Source organism: Phalacrocorax carbo, chromosome 3, assembly GCF_963921805.1.
Source record: "Phalacrocorax carbo chromosome 3, bPhaCar2.1, whole genome shotgun sequence".
NCBI lineage: Eukaryota > Metazoa > Chordata > Aves > Suliformes > Phalacrocoracidae > Phalacrocorax > Phalacrocorax carbo.
Window position 1 is genome coordinate 39124118 of NC_087515.1, and position 27940 is coordinate 39152057.

The 27940-nt window shown below is 38.4% G+C and overlaps 1 protein-coding gene across 1 annotated transcript; it reads right to left on the reverse strand.

The window, feature by feature from the left end:
• Positions 1 to 513: 513 nt before the first annotated feature.
• HNRNPLL (heterogeneous nuclear ribonucleoprotein L like) lies at positions 514 to 27881 on the reverse strand. Its single transcript, XM_064446596.1, has 13 exons — positions 27534 to 27881; positions 19037 to 19155; positions 17540 to 17777; positions 13196 to 13281; positions 10837 to 10933; positions 10676 to 10748; positions 6670 to 6741; positions 4820 to 5037; positions 4546 to 4667; positions 3956 to 4157; positions 3174 to 3231; positions 2958 to 3056; positions 514 to 1332 (listed from the first exon to the last, which is right to left on the reverse strand). The coding sequence occupies exons 1-13, from the start codon at positions 27726 to 27728 to the stop codon at positions 1277 to 1279; spliced, it is 1635 nt and encodes a 544-aa protein (XP_064302666.1). The 5' UTR covers positions 27729 to 27881; the 3' UTR covers positions 514 to 1276.
• Between the last annotated feature and the right edge of the window lie 59 nt (positions 27882 to 27940).

Sequence of the window (27940 nt, forward strand, 5' to 3'; positions counted from 1 at the left end):
AAGAAGCCCTAAACACTTTGCTGCAAATTCAGAAAGGGAACAAACACAGAGCCTAGGATGACAGCTCCCAGACTTCCCTGCTTGGATTCTCATTTCTGGGGGTTCAGCCCAAGTAAGACACAACTCCAGTTTCAGAAGACAGAACAGAGTTTTCAAATTCCTGGGACAAAACAAATCATCTTCCCCAAAGTGAAAGATTTCCTCACCTCATTAATTTCACATCATGTAATTAGTTACATTATCTGACTCCCACCTAAATTACCTCAGTTTAAGTGAGAGGCTAGCCAAGTCTATTCACCCTATGAATTATTCCATGGTTATAAACAGATGTGTATCAGACAAAAGAAAACATTGAATTAACTGTCCAAGTATGAGAGAGTATGGTGGAGCTTGTTTTTTGTTCTGTTTTTACTGCCTTGGTTTCTATTGCGATCAATCTTCTCACATATCCAACTTTTACCATTTAGTATGCCATAACCATTATTAAAAAAAAAAAAAGAAAGAAGTCGAGGATATGTTAAACACCAAAGATTTTAAGTTTAAATTATGGAAAATGAGGATGAACACATTGATACAGGCTTGCAATTTTAATTTTTAAAAGGCCCCTATGGTGGGACTAGCTATAGATGGCATCATGCTAATGCAAATGGAAAATAGGTTTTTTTAAAAAACAAACCACTTTAAATAAGTATGAATTCACACCATACACATGTACATACTTAAATTTCTACATTAGCTTTGTTTGAACTGTAAATCATGTCTATACTACTAAAAATGCGGTATGTGCAACATTAACCTGATTAAAGCATTTTATAAATACAAGCTTTTTAGTATTGCAACATACTTCACTACTTAACATACTGAAAAACAAATTCTACATTTAAAATTCTGATGTAATAGTTCTATCTGCCAATTAAGACTATAAATGGAAAAATACTAATCTTTAACATTATCGAAAATGCAAATATATTTCATTTTTGGAAGAAAACATTCTTGTTTATACTACTGGTGCTTCTTTAGACATTTGAAGATACTACACTAACAAAATACAAACTTTGTAGTAAGCTTACAACACGTACTTCTCAGAGGCAAAAAGAAAAAATCTGTTTTGCATTTATGAAGGAACATCCATTTATTATAAAACAAGATAAAAGATATTAGAATTAAGTTGAAACAAGGCAACATTAGAACCACCACTTTAGAGGTCTGTGAACGAGGTGTAGTTTTAAACTTGCAAATCAAGGTGAACGTAGCTCTTAACATGCTGTCCTCTTCTCTATAAATGGGATGAAGTAGAGAAACAAAGCTTCAAGGTATAAGGGTTGGAGCCATCTGTCAGGAGACAATATGTAACACACTCAGGGTGTTTTACTGAGCATAGCTCTCCTGCTGATCAATATCACCTTGCCTAATCTGGCAAGTTTACCAATTCTGTAGATTAATGCTCACACCTCCCTGCCTATCCCCACCGCAGACACCAGATGACCAGCATTTTTAGACATAAAAACAAAGTGATGGATCTGGTTACAAGGAAACATAGAATTCCAAATGTACTATACACAAGAAAGGCTTTACCATTATTACTGCTGCCCTTCCTAGCTGGGCTATTTAGTATTTAACAGGCAATTTTAAAGACAAAATGCATAAGTATTTAAGGAAGCCAAGACTTAGAATGTGGCATTTCTATCAGAGGCAGAGTGGCACTGGACAATATTTACATGTGTTTGAGAAAAGAACAGCAGGATGTCCAGCACACTCTTCAGGCCTCTCCAGAAAGCAAAGCACTGAACAACCCCCCTCTGTTTGGAAAGGCTGCGAAGACCCATGGATGGCAGCACACATTTGCCTCTCGGGTAATGGGAGATAAGTCCTGGTTCAGGCAGCCTCAGACAATCTTATTACAGCAAACCTTAACCAGCAGTCCTTGTTTTAAAATACTGTCTTCCTGTGATAGCTGTATTTGATTACACATTAGGGTTTGTCTTTTTCATGTTGAAATAGGAAGTTCTTCTGCTATTATCACCTCTCCAAAATGAGATAAATCTGAAGTTGTGAACAGTAGGTTATCAAAATATCTTTAAAAAATTCTACCCATTAAGTAATCTTAGTCCATTATTGAGGAGGTGGACAAAAGGGGTTGGGGGTGGAGGACAGGAAAGATTTAAACTGTTAACACTTGACAGGGAGAAAAATTCGTAAGTTTGGAGAAGGTAGTTTAAAATAACTGAGGTACTTTAAAGACACTGAGCTGGATTCAAAGTTATGTCTGTGAACACCTGGAAAGATTCCATTTAATCTAGTAAGCCATCTTAATTGTTCAGTGCAGATCTCACCTATTATGTACTTGTTTAGCAGGTAAACTCCCCCTCCATTCTTACTAGTTTGGAGCTTGGCCTCACAATTTCCCATTTGAAAGAGAACCCACTACAGGAGCAGTTAGAGCAGTAAACTGCGTAACTTAAAGAACTTTCTGCCCAAAGATATTGCAGATTTCTCTGCACTTATTGTGAAAGATATAAAAAGCTTCAGTAAGACATTATCCATTAGGTTTTATTCTGATGACAGTGGATATTAATGCTTTTCCTACCTGCCTTCTTTTCATCCCAAACCAATTCCACCCCCTCCCCCATCTTTCCGTAACTTCAATGTTGCAGAGCATATTTTGAATTCTACAGGTTGACTCAAAAACTAAGGAGAAAAAATGTTATTTAGATAGAAACTAATGGAACCTAAACTATATATTACAGTACTTAATCTCTAAAGTATTTGTATACTGTAATATATATAGCACAGTATCTCTGTGTATGTATATACACATATAAAATATAGCATATATACATATAACAAGAATAACAGAGTTTTTAGCTGCAGAAGCCTCACCTTTTACAAAGGCAGTATCAATATGAAAGAAAACAAGAAAAACATTTAGAGCAGTAAGATCAGTAAAATTTACTTACTTGGGACTCTTATCTGGTAGTGATTAAGTACAGTGAGGGCTTCCACTGCATCTGTCTTACATTCCCATTCCAACAGGCCAGACAGTGTTTTGGCAGAAGCTGTCAAAATGAGAAATAAAAAAGGGAAGGAGGGGATCAGTAACGTCTCCTGACAGTGTGTGCTCTTATCAGAACTGGAATTCAAATAACTCCCCAAAAATGTCGAAGTTTACTTACGTTTTGGATCAAACACTTTGTATTTAATAAAGCTGAGAACTTCATGATCCTCACATAACTGTCACAAAAATAAAATAAGAGGTAAAACTCCAGTAAAAATGCACATAAACACACTAGCAAAAATTCCAAGATCCTGGAAGAGACACACAAAAAGGAAAACACCGACTCTTTAAGAAAGCTTCCAAGAATTTATGGCAAATTATTTTAAAACTGTTTAGATTGGTAAATCTTTATAATACCATTCTATACTATGCAAAACAAGGCTCCTATATCTATGCTGTCCCATGATAAATAAACAAATTCTTCCTTTTGACATTCCCACTTCAATACAGTAGGTCAGAAGTTGTACATACAAGCACACCACTCATGAACCAGAGTTAAATTTCAGACAGAGCTGGGAAAAAAAAAAAGTATTTCTGACACATCCTAGCAGTCATTAGAATAACCATCTCAGGGAGTCAGTAAACCTTTTGTGAATTGTATTCCTAATTCTCCTGTTATTTCACCTTATACGAGTCTTTTCCCCTTCCTCCAAAACACATTACGCTCCTCAACTTTATTTTTAAGATCTTGTTTCTCACATTAAAAAAATAAGAGAGTAATGCCAGAATTGTGACAATATAGCAGCTTCTATACAGAGACACTACAAGCCTGTTTTAGAAACCAGTTCTCTTCCAGTCACTATGCTGTAACTACCCCAGTTATTTCTTTTTAGAAGTAGCACAGTGTAAAGCTAGAATAGAACCCCTAAGCACTATATGTCAGTCATTTCAACTGCCTACCTTTACAAATGTTTCTTCAGTTACACACAGGGGAACATTATAATAATGCAGCACACAAGAGGGTGGTTGGATGATGTTCTTAGATGCTTGGCCAGCACTGGTGAAGCGATTATTCTTACTCATTGCAAAATCCTTGTAACTACTCGTGCCATCCTCCAGTTCAAATATCTGGCTTGGAACTACTGAATGCTGCTTGGACACACTGGGATTTAAGGATATACATATACAGATAAATATAGTTAAAGTTTCTTGAATAATTAATATTTGCATACTTTGCACGCAGATTATTGATATTTCTTTACAAAACTTTGAAATAGGAGAACAAAATGGCTTGGATTTGACACCTGCCTTGAAAAACAAACATCGAAAGGATGGATAAGACACATTAGGGAATACAGTTTATTAATAGCCAATCCATGTAATGCCCATATGCTTTATTAATAAAATTATAAATAGTAATAAATAAATAATAGATGCAAATTGGAAATCGTTAACTCCAACAATGATAATAGAACAATGGGATATTGACTGTTTGCAGCCTCATTCCATCTGCCCACTGGTAGACTATTAATCTGATAAAACGTATTTACCAGACATTAAGTCTCTTTCCAAATAATTTGACATTGTTGAGATGTGTGACAGCTCTTTCCACAGCATACTCATCACCCATTTCAACCAGTGCTGTGCCTGGAATAGTCTTCATAAATTTCACCTAAGATAGGCAAGGGAAAAAATTACAATGCAACAAACAGCCCAAGAGTTTTGTAAGTTATTAGGAAATATTTTTAGACCATCTCAGCCAGGCTTTTTCCAAAACAATTAATACTACAGTAGCTTCCAAGTTTCTAATAAATTATGCCTTACCTTCTCAATGTTTCCATACAAGCAGAACAGGTTGAAGACCCTTGAACAGTTCATCTTTAGCTGGTGCAACCCACTAACCATGACGACTGACCCAGAAGGATTTCCACCATGCATGTAAGAGGAGGATGCCTGGGGCAATGGATAAGCAACAAGTTCTGGAGTGTCCCGAGATCCCATTCGGTACCGGCTTGGCAAGGGCAGCAAAGGACCATGTGACCCTAAGGAGATTAAAGACTATTTCATATTGTTTGAAACAAGTTTCATTACTTAATCATGCACTAAAGCTCACAAACATAATGCATATTTAAATGAGGGGGGAAAACAATGTTACAGAAGATTCCATTAGTTCTTTTTCCAATAAAAAACACCACTCCAACAAAAACCCCTATTAATGTTCCAAGTCTCTTCTTACATTACCAGACAAGTAAAAAGCTGTTTCATAGTATTGTATTGTTACTACACAAGTGAAAAAAGTATTTCAGTAATTATAAAAATAGTATCTTTCCTGCACAATACAAAATATTTGAATACAAACCTATCAGAAGAAATATTTAAAATAAACCTTCAGCAATATTGCTATGTCTACTTACAGAGCTACATGACACCAAGAAAGAATATTCCTAAGTAGGGAAAACAAGCCAAAAGCCTCTTTTAGCCAGAGGTCAGGAGAGGACACAGCTCTTTTCCAGAGACAAGAGAAGACTGCCTTAGACTGCCTTTCTACAAACAGCTCATTTGGAAGAAACAGGAATACTTAAACCCCTGCATCAATGCAAAATGAAGCTGTCCTATTTTCCACTACAGGTAAAATGACAAGTTTAATTGAAATAAACATTGTTGTTTTAAATGAAGAGATGATAATAATATGCAGTACTTCTGCTGGTAGAGAACATCAGTATTACAGACCAAGGAAAGGATCCCTGTTCTTCTGAGACAAAAACTAATGTGAAATTCACAAATGCAAAGTATAAAAGAAACTTTTTGTCTTTTTTACCCCAGCAAAAAGCAGTAATGAGAGGGAGACAGTGGTATAGGAGGAGACAGCCACATTACTTAAGGTAGAAGGGTATATCAGAAGAATGAAAAAAGAACATCATTGGATACAGGGTGGAACTTGGAAATTCTGGAGTTTTGAGGAACCTTTGGAAAGAGCAGGTAGAAGGTCAACCTACATTGCAAAATACCATAAATACATTTGCAAAAAAGGAGGTAAGGCAAATCACATTGCATCTTACAGTTAGGCGTGTAAATAACCAGAGAAGTCACATCTAACTGGGGACATTAGTTTCTCAACCCTGAGGTCTTGGTCCAACATATGTAAGTCACAGCAGATCTTCATTTACAGATAGCACTGGTAACAATTTTATCACTTTATAGCACTAATTCCAAAACATCATTCTTATACAGTCACATAGCTATACCATCTCAGAATTAGCTAAATTAGAAGAAATGCAAAGCCCACTATTCACAGCTTTGCATGCAAGAACATCAAAGAGCTCTGTGTTGCATCAAACCATTAAGTTATGTTGCCATTTTCTGGAAGAATACTGCTTTCCCAGTACAGAAGTCATTTTCTATCCATTGCTAGGGTGATGGCAACCAAAAGAAAACCTGCTTCCAAAGAATAAATTTGTAGAGCTCTCCATGAAAGGAAGAGGTACAGCAATAAATGCACTTGGATTTCAGTGAATCACTGGCATTTTCAGAACATGGACCGACAGCACCACACATACAGCACAATAGTGAACTACTCATGCTGTAGGGGTCCACAGTTAAGCATTGATTGAATATTTAGAATTCCACATAACATGTAAAGAAATCATAACCACCTGTCATCCTGTGTTACTTACCGTAACCATCATGTCTAAATGATGATGGGTGCTCTCCCAAAATAGCTTGCCTCTGGCGGCCCTTCCCTCTGTCTAACATGCGGGAAGGGAAAGAAAACAGTTTAGTAAGCACAACTATTCACTTGATTTCTCCAGTTAAGACACAAAGCTTCTAGTTAAGAAGCAAAAAAGTAATTTGAGTCCTTGTTAATTTTATAAACGATTTCTCATTCATTATACATTTAAAACCACAAGCTGTAGCCCTGGGACACCAAAATTAAAAGACTGCCATCTATATAACAAATTGCACTTAAGTTGATTGGGGGCAGTGGCCAATGAGGAGATGAAGACATTTAAAGTTTATGGAAATACCCAACAGTTTTCCTAAACAGACACCACACATTAGTATAGATAACACCATACAGCAGGATTTACCTATGTGTCTCTTAAAACAAATTTGAAATGCAGTACTTTTGAAAGACAGTACCTGAATCATAATATTAGCTTCAACAGCAACACATTTTCAAAGTGGGCTTCTTTCAAGAAGTTTCAGCATAAGCCAACAACAACCTGTATTACATGGTTTCATAATCAGTAAACAGAGAGCATTACATATGTGTACATATATATTTACAGAACACCTACTGATTTATGGGCGTGCTGAAAGGATTGTACATTATTGCATTATCAGCAGCACATAGGACTTCAACTGAAGAAAAACATCACTGAATAATGCACTTAAACAACAGTCAATCCTTTAAGAAAACCCAGTTCTCTAGGATATAAAGTTAAGCAAGGGGTCTACATTACTGGAGGAAAGCAGTGCATCACAGCCAAAGCTGTATTTTCTAATCAGATCCAGGCTGTGTGACAAAGAAAATCTAAACAACTTCCAGATTTCTTTGTGGTAAGCAACAATTGATTTCTCACAATTAAAAAAAAAAACATGTTGAAAAGACAGGGCAAGACATTTATCAGTTTACAACAGTTCCCAGGAAATTTAAGTATGACTGCTGAAAATGGCAACTCTGGCCCAATGCAGCTGGAGGTTATTTCCCCTGAAAAACAGGAACTATTTGCATTAGACAACACAACAGTGGGAGATGAAAACACATGCCCTTTCTGCTCAGGATTCTGAGGACAGGTTCCAAGTCAGATATTTACTTTGGCAATAAAAAAAGAACAGTGCCGAATGCCTTCAAATACATAGAAGAAAGACTACTTTTGTAAAGTTTTTTTTTTCCTATTCCCATTCCAGGGTAACAGCTCTGGTTCTTGGCTCTAGAAAGCAATGGGCAGTCATATCAAATATTTTGAGTGTTTAAACTGTATGCAGTAATCATCTTTTAGAAAAATCAAGTTTATAATTCCAGTATGTGGAGCTAAATCCTTTGAAACTGCACACAGTAGTAAAGGACTATATTCTTTAAATAAAGAATTCTGGCAGAACAGTTTGACAAATACTTCCTCCTCATGATGGTGTAGTCCACTGCTCTCTCCTTGCCCCATACTTGTTCCTTCCTTGAACAAAGTCCCTCAATTGTGCCAGTACAAATACTTGTGCAAACAGGCATTAAAACATGAGAATTGATCTGTGTTAAAAATAATTCTGAAAGGAAAGATTCTTTACAATCTAGTTTAAGCTTGGAGTTTGTTGTTTTTAAATCAGGTCCTTGAGTCACTGTGTATGCTGGTATTGCCACCAAATTAAATCCTAAAAAAAAAACCCGAGCTACAGTTTGAACTTTATGTATAAAAAAAAAAACAAAACACCAAACTTTCTACTAAAAGTCAGGTTGTTTTTTTCACTTTATTCTAATGCAATAAGGGTTTATAGCAGCAGGAAGTTTACTTAAGTGAAGAAATACTATCAGGAGGTCTGTAATTTGTTACCATAAAGAACTAAAAGCAGTTCTTTTAACAAAATAATCATTAGCAAAATGCATTTCCTTCCTAAGATTTGAGGGAGGGTGTGAAATTCTGAAAGGATGTATTAGCATGCCTGGCCTCAGAATTAAATTCCTTTGGGCTAAAATCTTGTTTGTTGCAGCCAGATCCCTACTGCTCAGGTCACATTAAGTTCAAAAGCCAGACAACACTCCTGCAGAGGTAAGTTGAAGAACAAATGAAAATTCTCTCTCCAAAAAAAAAGTTCTGGATTACTTTACCGGCAAAATTGCTCTAGATGCCTGCTTTCTCAAGCACATTCCAGTGTTCATTCAATAATTTATATTCCCGTTTTCTAGATAAATGGATGTGGACCACAGCAAATAAAAAAAATCATGCGATACACAATATAGCATGATATATAGATACATAAAATATAAGTCTAATTCTTTTCCTCTTATGTGTAGTATAGCGATGTACAGAAAACAGAGACAGGCTGTCAAACTAATGAAAACAAAAGAGTAGTGTGAGAGTTCTTGAGAAAGAGCAAGCAGTACCTATCCTAAGTTTTTCATTTTCCACTGTTTTCTCTAGCTTGGGGAATGTGTAGTTCATACAGCCATATCTATCTGCAGACCAATTACATAATGTAATTAGATGCACAATGTTACAAGTCAGCCTCCAAACACTGCAATGATCAAAAGATATGAGGGTCAAATTAATCCTTCAGATTTTTCAAATTCAAATCTTCAGATTTTCTTGCCCTTGAGTTTCTCCAGAAGTCCTTTTTTAACTCAGGAATCTGAGAAAAAAATTTGAATCCTGATACAAATAGTCATGATCTACAAGCTACAACCAATATTGTAGCTCCCCTGTTAACTTTTTACAAGAACTTCATTTTGAAAAATCAAGCCCTAAGTTTTTAGTTGTACAACAGTTTTACAAGCCCAGCGTCTCTGCAGAATTACTTTGAAAGTGCATATCACTTGAGACAGCCAAAGCCCTTGTTCTCATATAGCCTTTGATAAATAGATACTCTAGCTTGGACACATTGTCTTCACTTTTCTAACTTTACATTGCACACATGATTGTACATAAGTTACTGAACACTGCACTCAGTAGTTACAGATTTTTTTAAAAATAAACACTTTACAGGAGTTAGACTACACAGCAGTTTGTCTTTACATATATAGTCATAGTTTCCACTGACATGAGTTAAGCTCTGGTCATTTTTACAGCTGAATACTTAAGAGACAGTATGCCTGTACCAATTATGAATCTCCCTATTTTAATACTTAAATATAACTGAGGGACCTATCTGATATTGCACTGCTCAGTTCCAACTATCTACAGATAAGAATTAAATTTCCCTACTACTAGACAATATTTACACTGTTAAGACTGAATGCAACTCTCATACAGCAAGTAATGAAGAGATTACAATGTCAATGATATCAACAAGAGACGTTCTTAATTTTGGAGGTTCTCAATCTTTCAGTTGTAATTTTAAGGGAAATAAGACCAGCATACATACAAACTTGAACAGAATGGGTACAGTCTATCATGTTATTCATCCCATACAAATCTGAAGTACTGAAAGTGTCCTCCTTTAAAAAACTTGTGGTGGTGGTGCATGCAGTATGCAGACAAGGTGAATTGCAAGTCTGAGTTTTTTCAGAGGGTTTTTTTGTTTGTTTGTTTGGGTTTTTTGCTGATGCCGATGTGGTGCATGATGAAGTGTAGAGTCAGCCTGCTGAAGTCCTCTATCCTTCTTAATGCCTTGTCCAACATAGGGGAAAAAGAGTCCTTTCGAAGGAGAAGCAGTGTGCAAGTTTGTAGTTTGTAAGGAATAGTCTGTACCAGGTTTCCTCTCCTCCAAAGAGAGAGAGCTGCTTGGAGAAATGCAAGTCCTTGAGAACTGCGAACGTGCTTGCAGGTGTGGGCTCCTTGTTGAACTAAGTGGCTCAAGCACACGGCAGTAGGGGGCACTAGGGCTCAGGGTTAATTTCCTGGCTTGTGAACACAGCCTTCAGCAGCACTGGCTTGCTTTGAAATGACTACTGCAATACAGCCTGACCACATATAAAGGATTGTCATTAGTACAGTCAAACATCTACAGCGATAACATATGAAAACCTACCTCGTCTGCCCAGATATGGTTTAGTGTAGTCCCAACTATCGTTGTCGTTTCTAATGACATTAAGTCGAGTTGGCTGTTCAAATAAAGTAAAAGTGAAAAAGGTTAAGTCTTGATTATATATATGTTTCTAGTAAAATTAAAAGAGAAGGTCCAAGCATTACCCTTGCATATTCAATTTTTAGTGTGCAGCATCCTGCATAGATATCTGCTCCATTCAGTGCAGCCTTCGCCTTCTGGGCGCAAAACACTGATTCAAACGTAGAAATCACGTTAAGGATTTTTTTCCCCAGGTATCTCATTCATGTCCTTTTCTTCTGATATGACTTTATTTTTGTAGCCTGCAGATATTTCACTGTTGTATACCTTACAAGAACTCTATACAGACTTTAATATAAAATGACCAACAAGTACATACGGGTTCAACTTGTGTAAAATACCCGGTTTTGAGATGTAAGCAGGACATGAAGAGACTACTCATAAATTAGTAAATTCTTCAGTGCAAGTGCAAGTTTTGTTTATGTTCTGAGCTTACACTGTTTGGAAAGGGATATTCTTGTGGATTTAGTAATTTTCATTAGAGGACACAGAAAGTTACCAGCAAGCCTAGAGAATATTTGAAGGGAAACTTCAAGCTGCATCATTTGGGAAGGGGTCAGAGCTCAGGGGTGAGAAGGCATGACTTAAGACAATGTATCCCTTCTCACAGCTAGTATTAACTAGGGACTTGTGGGTAAGGAAAACATGAACTCATTAGTTACTTTACAGTGAAAAGAACTAAGAAAATTACACCCTTTTCAGCTTGTTAGCCAAATAAAACCACAGAACTAAGAGAGATACTTTGAATACACAAATAATCATCTTGCACCAAAAAATACAAGCAGCAGTTTGCTTTAAATGCACTGCTCAAGGCAGATGGAGGTACCAGGCTCCAACACGTAGGGTTTTTTTTTTTTATATCCTCTACAGACGCCAAGATTAGTTCTATGACTAGCAGGAAAACATACCTGAGCCTTGGCACATAGCAATCAACGATCTCAAACATACTCAATAACATATGGTGTCAGAAAGCCTGAACCTTGCAGCAGGCCAGACATTTTGCACCATCCTTTGATATAATTTAGTGAAATTTTGGAAGTAGTCTGTATCAGTAGCATATCCCTTCTGTTCTACCACATTCCTGAAGCCAAATTTCTTCTAAGGTAATGTGCAATTTAAGAGTGAGAAAAGTTAAGCTTCCCAGACCTCTAAGAAATTGTTTGACACTGGCTAGAGCTGTGGGACCACATCTGCAAAAGTAACAGGTACTGCAGTTAGCATTGAAATTTGAGTAAAATTTTGAACTTTTCAGACAAGGCTTGTTTTGAAGCTCACTTTTTTCCCCTCCCCCCCAAACTGTTTACCTATGCTGCTGCATTACTTTGCTCACATTTGTGAGTTTTCTTTCAACGGCTGGTTGTTTTTCTGTTTAATAAAAGGAATGTTGCAGAATTTATTTCAAACAACAGAAGTACGGTAGTTTCAGAGTATGTGCAGGATCCTCCCCACAACTTCCCTAATCTTTCACAAGATGTGTAATAACCCCCAACTGTATAAGTCATCTGATCCAGACAACACTGCTTACCACAAACTTGACACACTATCATAGTAAGTCAGACTACTGTCTGTTAGGACACACAGTTGAAGCCTTCTACACAGATAAACAGCAATTAGTTTGCTTTTATGGAAGCTAGAATAACTCTTTTTGCCTGGCAAATCATCAGTGCAGCCATATGTTTAAGTGACCCACTAATGAAACCTGCCACATTGTAGCATCTGAAATCACAACACCATTTCTGAGATTTTGGTACAATTTTGTCCAAATAACAGCTCAGAAATGCAGGGTAATCACTCTCTAGTAAGAGGGCTATCAGTGTGTTATAAACTAAGGAATAATCATATCAGGCTTCAGACTTTGCAAACCACAGTAACACATTAACAACTCTAAACATTCATCCCATGAACAACTTAATGCTACAAGGACAGTAAACAGTAGGATAACAGAGCAGGGAAATCTCAACACATGATTAACAGGTCAAGAAGGCCTAAGTTTGTCTCGTGCTTTATTAAAGTCACAATAGTAAGACAAGCAGTATATATTAGAACTATTTTAGAAGAGTCTGAAGAAGTCGAACTGCACCTCTGCAATCCCTTACCCATTTCTTGAGTATCAACATGGGCAGAAGCTAAGAAACTTTTGTGTATAATGTGTTCTAAAAACTATGACATATTTAATGTCTGCAATTATTAGCCTTAGGGCCACCTATAAACATGGTTATCAAGACCATCATTGACAACGTCATTTTCCTATAAAGATGAAATGTGTTAGTGCTATTTTCTCTTACAGACATAAAAATTACATCTTAGAGAAATTAAAATATAACTTGGTCTCAAAATGACACAGTATTTTTCTGACATTCTCACGTTAAATCCCATCTGCAGTCAAGAGCCTACAGCAAAAAAAATTGCACTCAAAAAGGATATTCAACCATAGCTTGTATTCCATTTCTTTTGAATATAACAATGCGCTGAACTTTTCCAACAGGGTTGCATACAGTATACAAGACATCCTAAGGAAGAAGAAAAAAAAAATATTTTAGTCAGATATGAAATTTCAAACACTTTAGGTCCACAGAGCATTTTCTTGCATTGGCACTTAAATGCCAAAGAGCAAAGAAAAGGCTTGTTAGCTTTTCATTTTAATTTTACAATTTCTACATTCATGATTAGCACTTTTATTCATTATTATAGTACCAGGCAGTGAAATCTGAAAAACAGGGAAAAAATTCTATAAGAAGTACTCATGCAAACATTAGTTCAACAAGTATCTTCAACTGTGTTAAAACCCAGTAATTGCATCTGTGTCTCAAGCTGTGCTCCCTTTCAAGCATGCACTGCAGTTTACCAGTTTTGGTTTTACCAAATCAAAGAGAGACAAAGTGACACTGTAGTTGCAGCACATTTCATAAGAATCTAGCAGCTGAGGATTTTTTTAATTGTTCATGTTCATTTTCAGAAGAGTAACTGATGGTAGTCCATTATGTAAGCTTAGGTTGCTTATTAAAAGGAGAATTTTAATCGTATTCACCTCAATCAGACACTGCAAGTGGTTCTTGTGCTTCTCCGCTTAAGGCAGAGAAAACTGACAGGAAACACTGGATCCATGCAAACTCATTGTTAACACTCAGCTTTCACCAGAATTTGTCTATATTACAGGGAACCAATTAAATTCAAGACTGTCTTCAGTGCTGCAGGGGGACCAAACAGTAAGCACAAAAGCTCGCCTTACTGCATGTCAGGCTTATGGCATGGTGCTAGAGTATCTCAAACAACAGTCAATTACACATAACAATTCAGACACGGTACCAGAAACTAGTCTCCAGCATGAATTTGGCCAAGAAAAATAAGTTTATTTTAGAATTATTATATACCCATACTCAGAATCCCCAAGACTCAGGCTTGAGAACCTGAACAAACAGGAACTGTGATTTCTTGAAACAATTCACCTGTTAGATCATACTCAAACAGCTGAAAGCACATAAGCTTTACTAGACAGCCAGTTTCAAAGCTAAACCTAGCAGGCAAAGGCACTGACATCTCGGTGAAACACACTACCACAATCTATTTTTCCCTTCCTTTCTTTATATCTAAACCCAATACTTCCAAAGTGTTCGTTCCAAGATTTCAGTGTACATCCTCATGTTTATTTGGGGGACAAGAGGGAGAAGGAAAGAAGTATTTATTATGTTCTGCAGAATAGAAGAGCAACTGGGAGGCAAAGGGGTGAGGAGCATGCTGGATTTCTTAAAAGCAGAACAGGCCCACTCCCACATCCTCCCCCCTACAACAAGAAACTAGGAAAAGACAATATTTATTGCTGGCTGCAGTGATATAACTCCAGTATTAATATATGGGCATATTACACTGAAACTCAAACTACCCACCCCCCAAAAAAAAAAACCAAACAAACCCCACCCAAAAACATTGTCCATTGTCAGGATGCCTTGCTCCAGACACTCCAGAGTGTTCTGCGTAGCTAAATGAAGCAAGCAGAGGAGACCTAATGATTTTCAGAAGATGGACAGACATTTTTAGAAAGGATTCAGGCAGCCTGAACCCCTAAAAAATAAGATTTATGAGATTAGTTATAGGTATGTTTTCTATGCACACTCAACAGCAGAAACAGCTGCCTTCAATCTCCTCTTGTTCAGGAGAAGAGTCCTGAAAACTTTCCAGCTCTAGGTGGCATTAATTTTCAGGCATATGACTTTCATTCACAATTTGTCTCTCAGAAGATCTCTTCACAGACACTTAATTAAAAAATAAAGTTGTCTTTCAAAATGTAAGCTCTACTCAAAATGCTATCAGTGTCATTAGCCAGCAGGCACACACACAGAGGTTTTTTTTGTTTGTTTGTTTGTTTAAATTCAGCTACTTTAGATTACCAAATCAATCAAATGATTCACCAGATACAGTAATATGGGATTTTTAAATAAAAAATTTAACACTAGCATTATATACATACTAGAATATCACAAAAAAGGAGGTGCAGCAACCTAATTTCAGAATTTGCTGATAGTTAAGTTTAACACATTTCAATTGCCAAGGCATACCACATCTTCCTCATGCATGTACAGAAGGTTTAGAAGGTAAGCGAGAACTAAGAGGCAACAGCAGATGTATAGCTGGACAGACAGTAACAACTGTTATTACAGACAAATCCCTGACAAAGTTCTGCTCACAAATAAGAAAACTGGGAAACAGAACTTCAAAGACCCAGATACGACACCTTAGGCAAAACCTTTTCAGGACACCAAACTCCCATTACAAAGGGGAGGAAAGCAATTAGGAACTAAATACAGTTGGCTTACCCTTCTTGTCCTTCACTGCCACACCCCTCAAAAAATTCTGCTAGTGAAGAAGCAGGTCACAATTGTAATGGAGGAAATAAGCTGCAGCAAAATTTCATAACAATTTAGCTTCCTCCACAAGATGCCCTTGACCAGACCAATTTCTGTGCAAAAACTTTATCTTGTTTTGAAAGAAAAGCTCTTAAGAACTATGGAACAGTTTATTGCAGTTATTCAGACTTGCTATTTAAAACTAGTTGTAATTTTTCATTTATTTCATCTAAATGTAAGTCAAACTTAAGGAGAAAAAAAGCGTTGAAGAGGAAGAGGTGGTGTTGGGCTTTGTGGGTTTTTGTTGGGTTTTTTGTTTTGGTTTGGTTTTATTTTTTAGATAATGCAGACTTTGCCTGAGGCAGTCTTAAGTTAACGGCTTCTTTAACCCGTTGGCCAAGTGCAAAACTTATTTTCCTCATCACATTCCCAGCTGTTATTGGTACAACTGCTCTTCCCAGTTGCCATGACTCTACTAGTCTACACTATCTTCAACAAGCTCTGATGCTTGCAAGCAGTTTTGGAAATGTTTCTAGTGCTCATTGGCATACTCTAGACAAACAGTTGGGGGCAGGGGTAAGGAAAAGGTTGGGGGGTGTGTGGGGTGTGTGTGTGTTTTCAAAAAGGCGCTACTACGCTAGAGTCTTCATCCTCAGAATTTCCATGAAACTCTCCTAGCCCAGAACGATGCTTCTGCTACCAGTTTCCTCAAGCATCTACATTCAATAGCCAAATTTAAAATGCATGAATGAAACATAGTTTCCAAAATTTGTATTACAGTCACATGCAAAGAATACTTCAACTTAGTGGATTTGTTCACACAGCTCAAAGCAGCTATATTTTTAAACATTGATGAAAAAGCAACTCATACCTTGCCATGCTTTTCTATAAAGAAAACTGACAGGAGAAAGAAAATTCATCATCCACGAAATTAATTAGCAGGCAAAAGCCTATCAATATGCACAATATTGTGAAGTAAAAAGCATGATATGGAACTAACTGCTTGAAGTAATTTCAGGAATACTAAGTTTCAATCAATTTGCTAACATAGTATATGGCATATTAAACAAACCTTAATATTTGCATTAAGTTATATGGTTCCACACAACCCAAACACCTTGATTGAGTCATACTATCCCCTATATTTCCCTAAGAACAAATAATTTATGCTCATATCACAGTATTACAAGTCTATTTAAAGCAGACTTTTTGAATTTTTCCTGAAGTATTTCTGTGCAATTCAATGTGCACTATAAAATCTCTGGGAAAAATATAAGCATTCAATGCATGAGAAAACATGCATTCTTAAATACTGGCAAAAAATATCTGTATCATTTAAAAAAAACCACGCACGTGTGCCATAAGTAGGTTGGAATAAATTAGGATGCAACTGTATATATGGTATGACTCGAAATACTGATGAGTAAAACGTATCAGCCCAAATGAAAGTGAGGAAGATTCCATCAAACTGGAGTTATCATCAACAGATGAAGGTTTCAACTTTCCACAAAGGAAATACTTAAGAATGAAGGACTGCAATAAAATAAACCCTCCTACTGGAAAAATTACTTTCTATTTAAGCATACACCATCAGAACCTAAAACCTAAATAACATTCCTGATATTGTGGCAACACATTTGGAAATATTTCAGAAGCATGTAGCAACTTAAGCATTTCAAAATCCTGACCACAGAAGTCTTCAAATGTATTGCAAAGTATCTGTACAAGACGACTGAATCATCTCAAAAAACCTTTTACTAGAACAAGTATATTACTTATGTGAAGATGGTGGAAAGCTTTGGTAGGTGAATTTAATTCCTGATTCAAATTAAGTGTAAAATTTAACATATAGTACACAATGGAAATAATGTAACAGAGATTGCTGCTTTTATTATTTTACTAAAAAAAAAAAAAAGAAGAAACATACCACCGTAATTGGGTAGAGAGGATTCTGAATTGACAACAGGAGAACTTTATTTCCACCCGATGGGTCATCAGTGTTCCCTGGCCGAGTAATCCTCTTACTTGTTGAGTAGTTGAAGAAGGCTTGCTGTCCAGCAATGTATACAGGTTCGTCTGCTGCAAACGTTACGCATTTCTTCGCACTTTCTACGTTTTCAAACTCCACCAGAGCCTGGCGCTTAAATGGCATCATCATGACATAGCTGATGAGAGAAACATTACAGTAAGTTTTCCTACATGCTTACTCAAAACAACTCCCAAGTCCCATAACTGTCATATATGATATGTTTTTTTTCTAAACAATTTCTAAGGAGGACATAAAAGGAAAGTAGGTCTCCCTGCTCACAATTCCCAAACCTGGTGAACACATTTCTAAAGCATTGGCACAAAACAAAGAAATGCAGCGATAAGATAAATAAGCAGTTGTTTTCCTGAAAAAGTTTAATGCGTAAAAACATTCAACCAATACATAAAACAGTTAATAATTTACTAGCTTACCAAAACTACAATTAATATTAAGAAAAAGCCCAACTTGCTAAAGCAACTTAGGAGATGAAGGATCAAAGTAAATGCAAATTATAAAACACATTAAACATCTCTGCTGTTGCTAGGAATTTTAAAATACTATTTTTGGCACAAAACTACCTTAGAGGAAAAAAAAAGAAGTATTCTAGTTAACCAAATTCAGACACAAACTCAAGAAGCTTTGTCAGCTAATTAAGTTTTTGAAAAATAAACCTTCCAGGCTAAAAAGTACCTATTTGTATTCCTGAACAAGTTTGTGCTCTCTTCATTTCATTTATTTATTTTAAGATACTGGTACAAGTGTTATTCAATTATTTGAATATTAAGGCAGTGAAAAAACCTATTACACCATTTACAAAACCCTATTTGACTTCAGTAGATGCATTTACTTTAAAAGAAATGCATGTTTCCAAAAAGAAGCACTGAAAACTTAGAATAAGCTGACTCTACCCATTCACCTTTATTATTTTGTTGACAGGTGAGGAATCTTTAGGCTATATGACCTTTGAAGGGCCTTTCTCTGAATAAACATCTCATTCTGAAGGCCCTACCATATAACAAGCACTCCTCCCATACGAAACCATAGGAAGAAGCATCATCTGCCCTGTGGCCCATCCTTATTTTTGGTATATTCATTTATATCAAAGGCAACCACCCTTGTGCTGTTCTGCAATTCAGTTTAACTACAGCTCAGGACTAGCTGTGCTACTGAAGTCTGAGAGCAGACACTGGGGCATGCAGGCAGTGTAACTCTGCTTGACCAGACTTGCCATGTACAGAAACACAGAACCTTCACACAGCGAGAAAATCTTTATGCTTTACTATTAACTAATTTCTGGATTTCAAATAGCTATCGTAACGTATTTAAAGAGGTCCAAGAGACTTAAGTAACTCTCCCAACTTGTCCAGAGACATGACTTTATACTGCTTGACTTACCATATGGTTCCAAACTTTTCAAGAGCTTCCACAAGATCTGCTTCCACAACTGATTCACACAGTCCTCTGACATGGACGACAGGAGAAACAGAGACTTTGTGATGACTTCCCCCGGCATCCTAGCAACAAAACAACATTTTAAATTCAACACAGAACACAGAATCCTGCTATCATTAACTAAAGTTAAATATTTGGCAGGCACTACACTGGGTCCAGAAGCAGCCATCTAAATGTACAATCCAAGCATATTTTAAATAATTTAACTTTTCTTTCTAAATAGATTGCCAAGTTCAGTTGCTAAAGTCTACTTAAAATAAAATGCTTTGCAGTTTTAATTAATGTGTTTGCACATGCAAGATTTTTCTAGTGTTAAAAAAAGCCTATTTAACACTTCTTTGAATTGCAGGAGGTCTTCCACCCTACTCATTAAAAGCATACGAAAAAGTACTTGGACATGCACAATAGCTAAAATATTTCTGACACTCTTCCTGATTGTTTATACCAATATTTGTTTGAGACAGGCTGGGGGGATAAAAAAGCAAGGACAAACAAGGGCCATCAGTAAACTAAATGAAAATTGATTGTTTTTCTAATGTATGCAGAGCTGTGCCCCACCACGCAAGAAAATGCCAGCTTTTTACAATAATAAACAACCCAACCTCCCTTCTAATTCTGAACACTCTTCATACATGATTTAAAAACTCACAATTTCTATACATATGGGCATGTTCTCTCTTTTCACCCCAAGGTTGACTACCATTAACAGATTCAGCCATCATACATTAGCACACAGAATTCCCACTATGAATTTTTTTCAGAGCTACTGCTATGACTTCAGACAGTCTCGGTTCTGTGTGACTGAAGAATTTGGACTGGAATCAGCTCATCTTTCCATGCAGAGCCTGAAATAGGGCTGAAATTTACCTTGTATATTCGAAGAAATGGGGGTAAGAAAATAAAGAATTAAATTAGGTAAGCCAATAATGAGATAATCAAAGAAAGATTAGAGATAATAAAGGGTCCACAAAAATATACTGTAATTAACAGCACCCAAGTTTCATACAGGTAGCAGCAGTGTAAAGTTGATGTATTCAAATTTAGCAACTCTGTCAATGTGTTAGATCAAACAGATCAAGTCTTGTTGATTTTTCACCTTTTTGTAAGCAGTAGGATAGCATATTCTGGAACTAGAGATTCTCATTTGTAGCACAAAGGAGCTTTCAGCTCCTGTAATTAAGTAACCGCAATGATGGCTACTACAGCTACAGACATTCCTCTCTTCCCTCTTTGAACTACAGTTTCAAGGGAAAAACACATTCTAGGTAACTACAAATTTGGTCTAGTGTGTTTAATTACTGTGTTCCATACACCACTCTCCCAAAACAATTACGTATTTTTTCTTTAAAGCAAGGATTTGACCATTCTGTTTGAACCAAAAGCCAGCACTACAGACTTTGTCAGACATCAGAACAATCTGCTTAGCTTACATTTTATTCATCTGCAGTATGAAAGTATTTTAAGTGGCAACACATTTCTTTGAATAAGAGCTGTGACAATTGTGGGAAAACACCACTAGTGATATTTGCATAAGATAACATATATCCTGAATTAATCAGCCAAGGTCTACAGTGATCAAAGTAGCCATAAAAGGTTAATACTTTGAACTGCAAATATTTGGGCAACTACAGAAGGAACAGAGCTACAGATTTTTTTTCAGCTTGTACGTTCCTTACCCACATACGTACACACTCTTCAAAGCTGAAAGAAGCGCCTAAGGAGACCTTCAAAAGAAAACTAACAATTACCAGTTTTTCCTGCAAAGTCTAGTACTCTAAGGTGTTAAGATAGCAGGCACCTCTACTTTACAGTCTACAGAACAATCAAAAGCTAAATCAATTATTCATTGCCCTGCGTACTTGCTACTATATTAAGATCCCAGTTAATGCCAGGGATATGCATTGCATTCTCTTTTGTTTTCTTTTCTTTAATGCATTCAAGAAATCTCACCTAAAAATATTTCTGTCTAATCAGATGGCAAACATATAAGCAATGATTTTCTCACTGAAGCAAATACTCACTACAAGTACACCTTACTTAATTAGCACCCCCATACATCAAGTCAAGCTTTTCAGAGAGTGGATCATAACTGAATGGTATTTCTCCCCCTCCCCTTCCCAGCTGAATCTTCTGTTATAGTTTCAGTTCATGTTTCTTTGACATGCACATATCCCTTTGTATTTTTATTTATTAGCAGTCCATTTAAGCTTACCTACTGAAGACACAAATCTTTCTAATAGTACAAACTCTCAAGAACTAAGACTTTTATACTTGCATCTTCAAATCCATTATGCATAAGTTACACACCTATAGAGGTGTCCGCACTTCTGCAGCTGGAATTATTCTCAGAACCATCAGCAAATACAAATTCCACTTTCTTTGGTAGTTAAAGCAACACTTGGCTTTCCAAGCCAAATTTCCTTCTCCCATAACACCATATAGAAAGCATCCTTTAGTAGGATGTCATATAGTAGATTTTAGCAAGAACTGAAAGTCATTACACTGCTGCTATTGTAGTAACTTATACTGAAGCTCAAGAAGCATGATTAAAAAAAAAAAACACCAAAAATCCTCCACAAAACAGTGAAATCTCAGTCACTTCCCATGAAATTAAGGCCCAATCTACATAACATTGCAGGAACTAATTTATATAGATAAAACCACTGAGGTTATAAATGGCCAAATCAGAGGGCCTCTGCTTTACTCAAAATAGTTTCCAACCAGCAGTGGTAAACAGCAGCACAAAAACCAAGCACAAGTCAGTCCTGAGCCAGGAAGCCGCAAAGTAACATTCACAGAGTGTATTGGTGAAAGACGTGGAAATGTGACACAGGCATATGTTTGAGTGCAAAAAAGTCTTCACGAAGTGCAGACATGCATATTATCAAACAACTGTTGCAGCTACTGAGCTGCAGTATCAAGCAAATCTAGAATGATTCTTGATTTCCTCTAAACGAGGGAGAAATAAAACCACTAGATTTGAAAAAATCAAACGTGTCTTTAAGCATAAAGCATCTTCACAGCAAAGGTCAGAATGTGTACAACTCATTCAACTGCTGCCATAATTTCTTCCCAGAGATGAAAAACATCAGATTTTGACCAAAATTTCACGGTCACTGCATCTTGAACACTACACGTGCTACAGTTGGCACACAGACAAAGGCTACATCAAAGCATCTGTTCATGTACAGATTAACCATCACCAGTATTCCTCCACTTACAAAGGAGTCTTTCAGCAACTCCAACTCCCAGCATGGCACAAAAGCTCTGTGCAAAACTCCAACACAACACTTGCACTCCACCAAAGCGAAGAGAACAGATCAGATAATGTTACTGCTGTACCTATATATATGGCTTAAGGGTTTTTGAAGCTCAATAACCATTTCTTGAAGAATCATTAGCTGGACAGAAAATGCAATTATTAAATAAATAATGGAAACAGACTTCCTTTCTAAGTGCTCAAGACAGTAACAAGGACAGAAAAAGTTTCCCACTAGAAAGAAGCTAGGAACATAAAAATGCTTAACATTGAAATATAGCTTCTGTAAAGAGCTGAGGCACAAAGGGAAGTGCTGGCATAATCAAGCAGATGAAGCACAAACAAGTTACTTCACATACGTAAGACTGCAACAGAAGCAGCTTTAAAGAACGGCTGTAGCATTTTAACATCCGTTCTTTGGTGACCTACATAGTTGTAGACAACATTTTAAATATATCGCTGGTTTCTTGCTAACAAATTGTGATCTGCCATTCCAAAAAGGAAGAAAGTCATCATGGGCTCTAGGATGATGTCTCTCTTGCTCACCAATTCCAGTTTAGAGATTTTTTCACCAACTGTTTGCACACAAATGTGTGCTTTATCCCTTCTCCAGACACTTTCTAGTAGTATATTCACCCTAGTTCTATTAGTTTGTTCTAACTTTTTTGGACCATGGGCTCCTTTACCACTTCTCTGCTTACCTTCTCCATCTCTGTTGTCCTCCTCACTGCAAAAGGATGGTACTCCTCCCTCACATTCTCTCCCCAGGTACCTAAATATACTGTTATTTTATTCCCTCACCATTCAGATTCTTATTCACTCTCAACTCTTTCCTCTCACTGCATCGCTCTTAAATGCTCTGAAATTGCTTTTATAAATATGACAGAACTGGGGGGGAAAGCCCCAGAAGGTTGCTTATTAAGTAGGTAATTGCCCAAAACTTCATTAATGCCCAAGTATAGACTGATGTGCATCCCACTGCCTTGTAGGATGTCAAGGGTAGCTAAAACTACTACACTTTAAAGGCCAGGTGAAGGTATACAACACACTCCCCATTGATCTCGGCTCTGCCTACTGGGGATGGTCTGATGAGGAAAGGCTTTCGTAAGCAGATAAACAGCATTTCATGCACACTCTTCAGCTGCTACTTGTACTACATGACGATGGCACTACTTAACGCTGTTTGCCCTGCCATACTTCATCCCTGCTGATCACACCTGCCTGACTTGAGGAGTTCTGTCTCTTCCCTACAGAGGTAGAGAAGACACCTCTCTCCATGAGACCTACAATTCCTGTAGCTTTGCAGTGACAACAGTATTTCTAGTACACAGTGAAGTAAGACAGTATCTTAGAAGAACCAAGCAAACAAGACAAAGTCAAGGTTCCATGGCTTTATTTTTTGGTGGTGGTGGTTGCTTGGTTCGGGGGCAGGGGAGACAGGACAACTAGGCAGGAGAAGGGGGTTAAGGTTAATCACACCCCATGTTCTGGAAGGCTACCTGCCAATTTAGTTTTGTTTTGGATGTGGAGTTTGGAGTATAATGTTTAATGTATACCTCTTCCTAGCACACTCTATCACTGTGTGCTTTCAATGATTACAACTGCTACAGAACAGAATCCAATTTGGCCTGTCCCTTCTGCTAATTCTGAATCTGCCCTGAAGAGGTCAGGCAGTTGGACTAGATGATCATTTTAACTCCCTTCCAACTGAAATACTCCATTCTACTTTCCTCTCTGCTCACTGCAATCCGAATATCCCTTAAAAAGCAAACAAACACACACCAAAGAAACAAACAACACTGAAAAACAAAATCCCATACAATATACAGCATCATCAGGAGGTTCAGCCTGAGGTACTAGAAGAACCATCCTGAAGGTAACAGTTACTTTTTTTTCCATGGAGGACGATTTACACTTACTCCAAAACCAATTTCTAGGATGTACTTCATTTAAGAAATTGATATATGAACAAGTTGCTGCAAAATAGGTGAAGATCTGAACTCACCGCCATCTAGCAACTGCGACCACAGCTACCTGTGACAGACATGATGCAAGTGAGTTGCAAAGTGAGCTGTTTTCCATTTACCACACAGCAAGAACATTTCACATAGGAAGTTACAGCAGAGTAGCTGAGAAGCTGAAAGTTCACATCCCTATCTTACCTTGTGGTAGCTTGTAGTTAGGTTTGTGTACTTTGACACCACATCTCACTTCCCCAGCTGTAAGAACGGGTATAATAGATCTTCCTCATTTCATAGAAATATGTAAGAATAGGCATGTCAGAAACAGCAAGGCAGGCGAATGCTACAGAAAATACAGGTTGTATAAATACAACATTTATCAATGAAACTGAAATTTAAGGAAGGGAGAGGCGATGGAGCTTAAAGGCCCTCCAAACACCAACTTGCAACCCACATTCTCCCAGTGTGCTGACCTCCGCTACACCACAATTCTGAGTGCTCTGCCTACTCTTCACCACCACTCAACATTGCCTCTGTAAATGTCGTTCTTCCAAATCATACTCTCCCCCACAGGATACTTCTGCAAGATCACTTTCTACTCCTCCCCCAGTCAAGATTCTAGTCTGTTCCTGGCTCTCCATGCTCCTCAGCCTTGAGACGAGCCATGAGGGAGAGGGTACACCTCTGGCCTACGAGTGTTCACATAAGTGGGAAACAGAGGAGAAGGAAGAGCAAAATACATATTGGTTTTCCCCATCTGGATCTCATATGCAGACTTCTAAGCACCCATTTAAAAAAAACAATGAAACTTAGAGGTATGAAGGGCTTATTCAACCCAATGAAACCATCCCAGAGGAACAGCAAAATGCCACAATAATAAATATACCCCAGCAGGGAGACTCCACCAACCTGCTAGCAGGTATATAAAACAGCTTTTATTCAAAGAGCATATAATCCATATGAGTGTACAGTTCACTGATATTCTAGGACACAATTGGGGGAAAAAACCCCACACCAAAAAAAACCCTAAAAAACAGTGATGCTACCAGACTCCTACCACTATTTTTACCCTGCTTATCCATCTTCCCATTTCTCCTTGTAATTCCCCATTCCTTATAGTTCCTCCTACTTCATCTTCACTTATTCTTTTCCTGCCCTCTTCTGAGCAACCCAAGATACTTACACTTCTTCCCTTCTCTCAGCCTACCTTCATCTTATATGTCTTTGCCCTGAACCGCATACAACTTTTATAAGCTAAGAACATTTCCCTGGAGCAAAACTGGTAAGATATGTCACAGAACAAATAAGTTTTTCAATCTATTAGAGGAAAAAAAACTAAAATTCACATTAACTACATCCAATTAATAGATGTGGGCATTTTGCTATTAAAAGCCCCACACAACGTTACTAACAAAAGCACTCAGTCATTCATTTTTCACATGTCCACTTGATGTTATAGCTTATTCTGAAGAAACTATTTCTATCTCAGTTATCAAGACAACTTCTGCCTCTCCATTATTGGACCTGCGAATACAGCTTTGCCAATAAATGATCAGTCAGTGACTACACACCTCCTTGAGGCACGCTACAACTGACACAAGTGGCTGCCTAAAAGATCCTCATGTTCTTGACTTGCTACACATTTGTTTCAGTTTCTTTACTCACCAGACTCAGCACATGCCATTTTTGAAATCCAAAATGTAAAGTTACAGACATACTCCATGCTCTCACTACCTAAAGGGCAGGGCAGTGTGTCCTGCACATTAACTGGGATAAATCGAGATACTGAGGTCAACATGAAGACAGTCAGAGCCCAAACCCAGAATGAAGGGAAAAAAAGAAAAAAGTAAAAACTAGCTGATTTCATAAAATACTGCAGAAAAGAGGAAAGGCAAGAGCAGTACCTTGTTCCTACTTGAAAGGCCACACAATATCTAGCTCTCTTACATGACAAAATTTTTATATCATTTAAGCAAGCATATGGATTTCCTTCAGAACCAGCCTTTAAGACAGAGCACATTGCTAAGCCTTGACTGCAACAGAGAAAATGCTCTGTCACAAGCAATTACAGAATTAAAATAGTTCTCTCCAGAGACATGTATTTGTTGCAGTTTATCAGGGAACTTTTGAACTAATTTAGCCAGTACCCTCTCCATCAAGAGGTTTAACTGACAGAGAGTTGGTAACAGCAAATACTTTCTCATTAACTTATCCCAGTGTTAAACAAGCTCGTTTTAGCAAATTATGAAACAGCGGTTTTCTGAATTTCAAGGTCTGCCGTTAAACCACTGTTTTCTTGATCTTGCTTTCTCAAGTAAGGAACAGCAAGAGCCGTCAATAAGAAAAATGGTTACAATCAGCCTGACTTAGCTAGCTAAGAAATCAAACGGTAGACACAAAAGTATTGCTAGCCCAAATTTATGGGTCAAGGACTATCATGATATTTAGATACAAATTCATGAAGAATAAAAGGTACGTAGCAAAAAATTTAGTGAACCTGCATGATTATTACCATTGCTCGTGGGGGATGGAGAAAGTAGAAATACAAGAGAATTTAAAAAGGAGGCAGTCATTTATGATCAGCCTTATCGTCATATGCTGCCAGACACAAAGGTAAAACAGAAGGATGAGCGAAATCTCGCTTTCCTCCCCCGCTTTACGTTTCTATAGTTACACTCAGCAACAGGGCAAGCATAAAACTTGCAACGGCAATATCCCAAAAGGCAACGAGCTGCCCACGGCGCGGAGACAATCTCAGAACTGCAAAATCCAAATCACGTGTATCGAGCAGACTGCAAGTTCAGTCCCTTTCCCCAGGCAACTACGGTGAGAAACAATCAGCCGCGCACCCCGCGCCCGCCCGCCGCGGGAAGAGGGGCGAGGAGAGGACCCAGCCCTGTTCCCTCCCGCCTTTCCCGGCCCCCGACCACGCGGGAGGGGGGGGGGGGAGGGAAGGGGAAGGGGGAAGCGCACCCACACCGGAAGCACCTCCATGCCCGGGGGAGAGGGCCAGCGGGCTCCCGCCGCGGGAAGGCCGCGGGGCCGGGATGCGACCCCCCCTCCGCGGGAAGCGCACACACACCGCCCCCCGCCGGGCACACCGAGGAGGGGGAGCGTCGCGAGCCTCGCCCCGCGCGAGGGGAGGTGGGATGGGGCGGCTGGCGGGTCTCCTCTCCCCGCCGGCAGGCGCCCCCGCCCCGGCGGCCGCCGCCTCCCTCACCCCGCCGGAGAATCCCCCTCCGCGCGGCGCGGGGGGCTTGTCCCGCCGGCTCTCGCTCTCCTCCGCGCCGCTGTACTCGATCTCGCCTTCCTCGGCAGCGGCGCTGGGCTTCAGCCGCTTGGCCTGGCTCTCGTAGGCGCCGTCCTCCTCCTCCTCCTCCTCCTCGTACCGCTCTCCAGACGACGGCGACGACATGGCCACAAGAAGGAAAGGAAGGGAAGGAACAGAACGGCTCGACTACCGGCGGGGGAGGTGTGTGTGTGACGAGGGAGCAGGGACGGAGCCTGGCGAAGGCGAGCCCCAAAGATGCTCTGCGCTTCGTCCCCCCGCACACACCCCTCCCCGCGCCGGGATCGGGTCACGCCTCCCCGCCGGTCACCTGCGCCTCGATTGGCTCCGATTCGAGG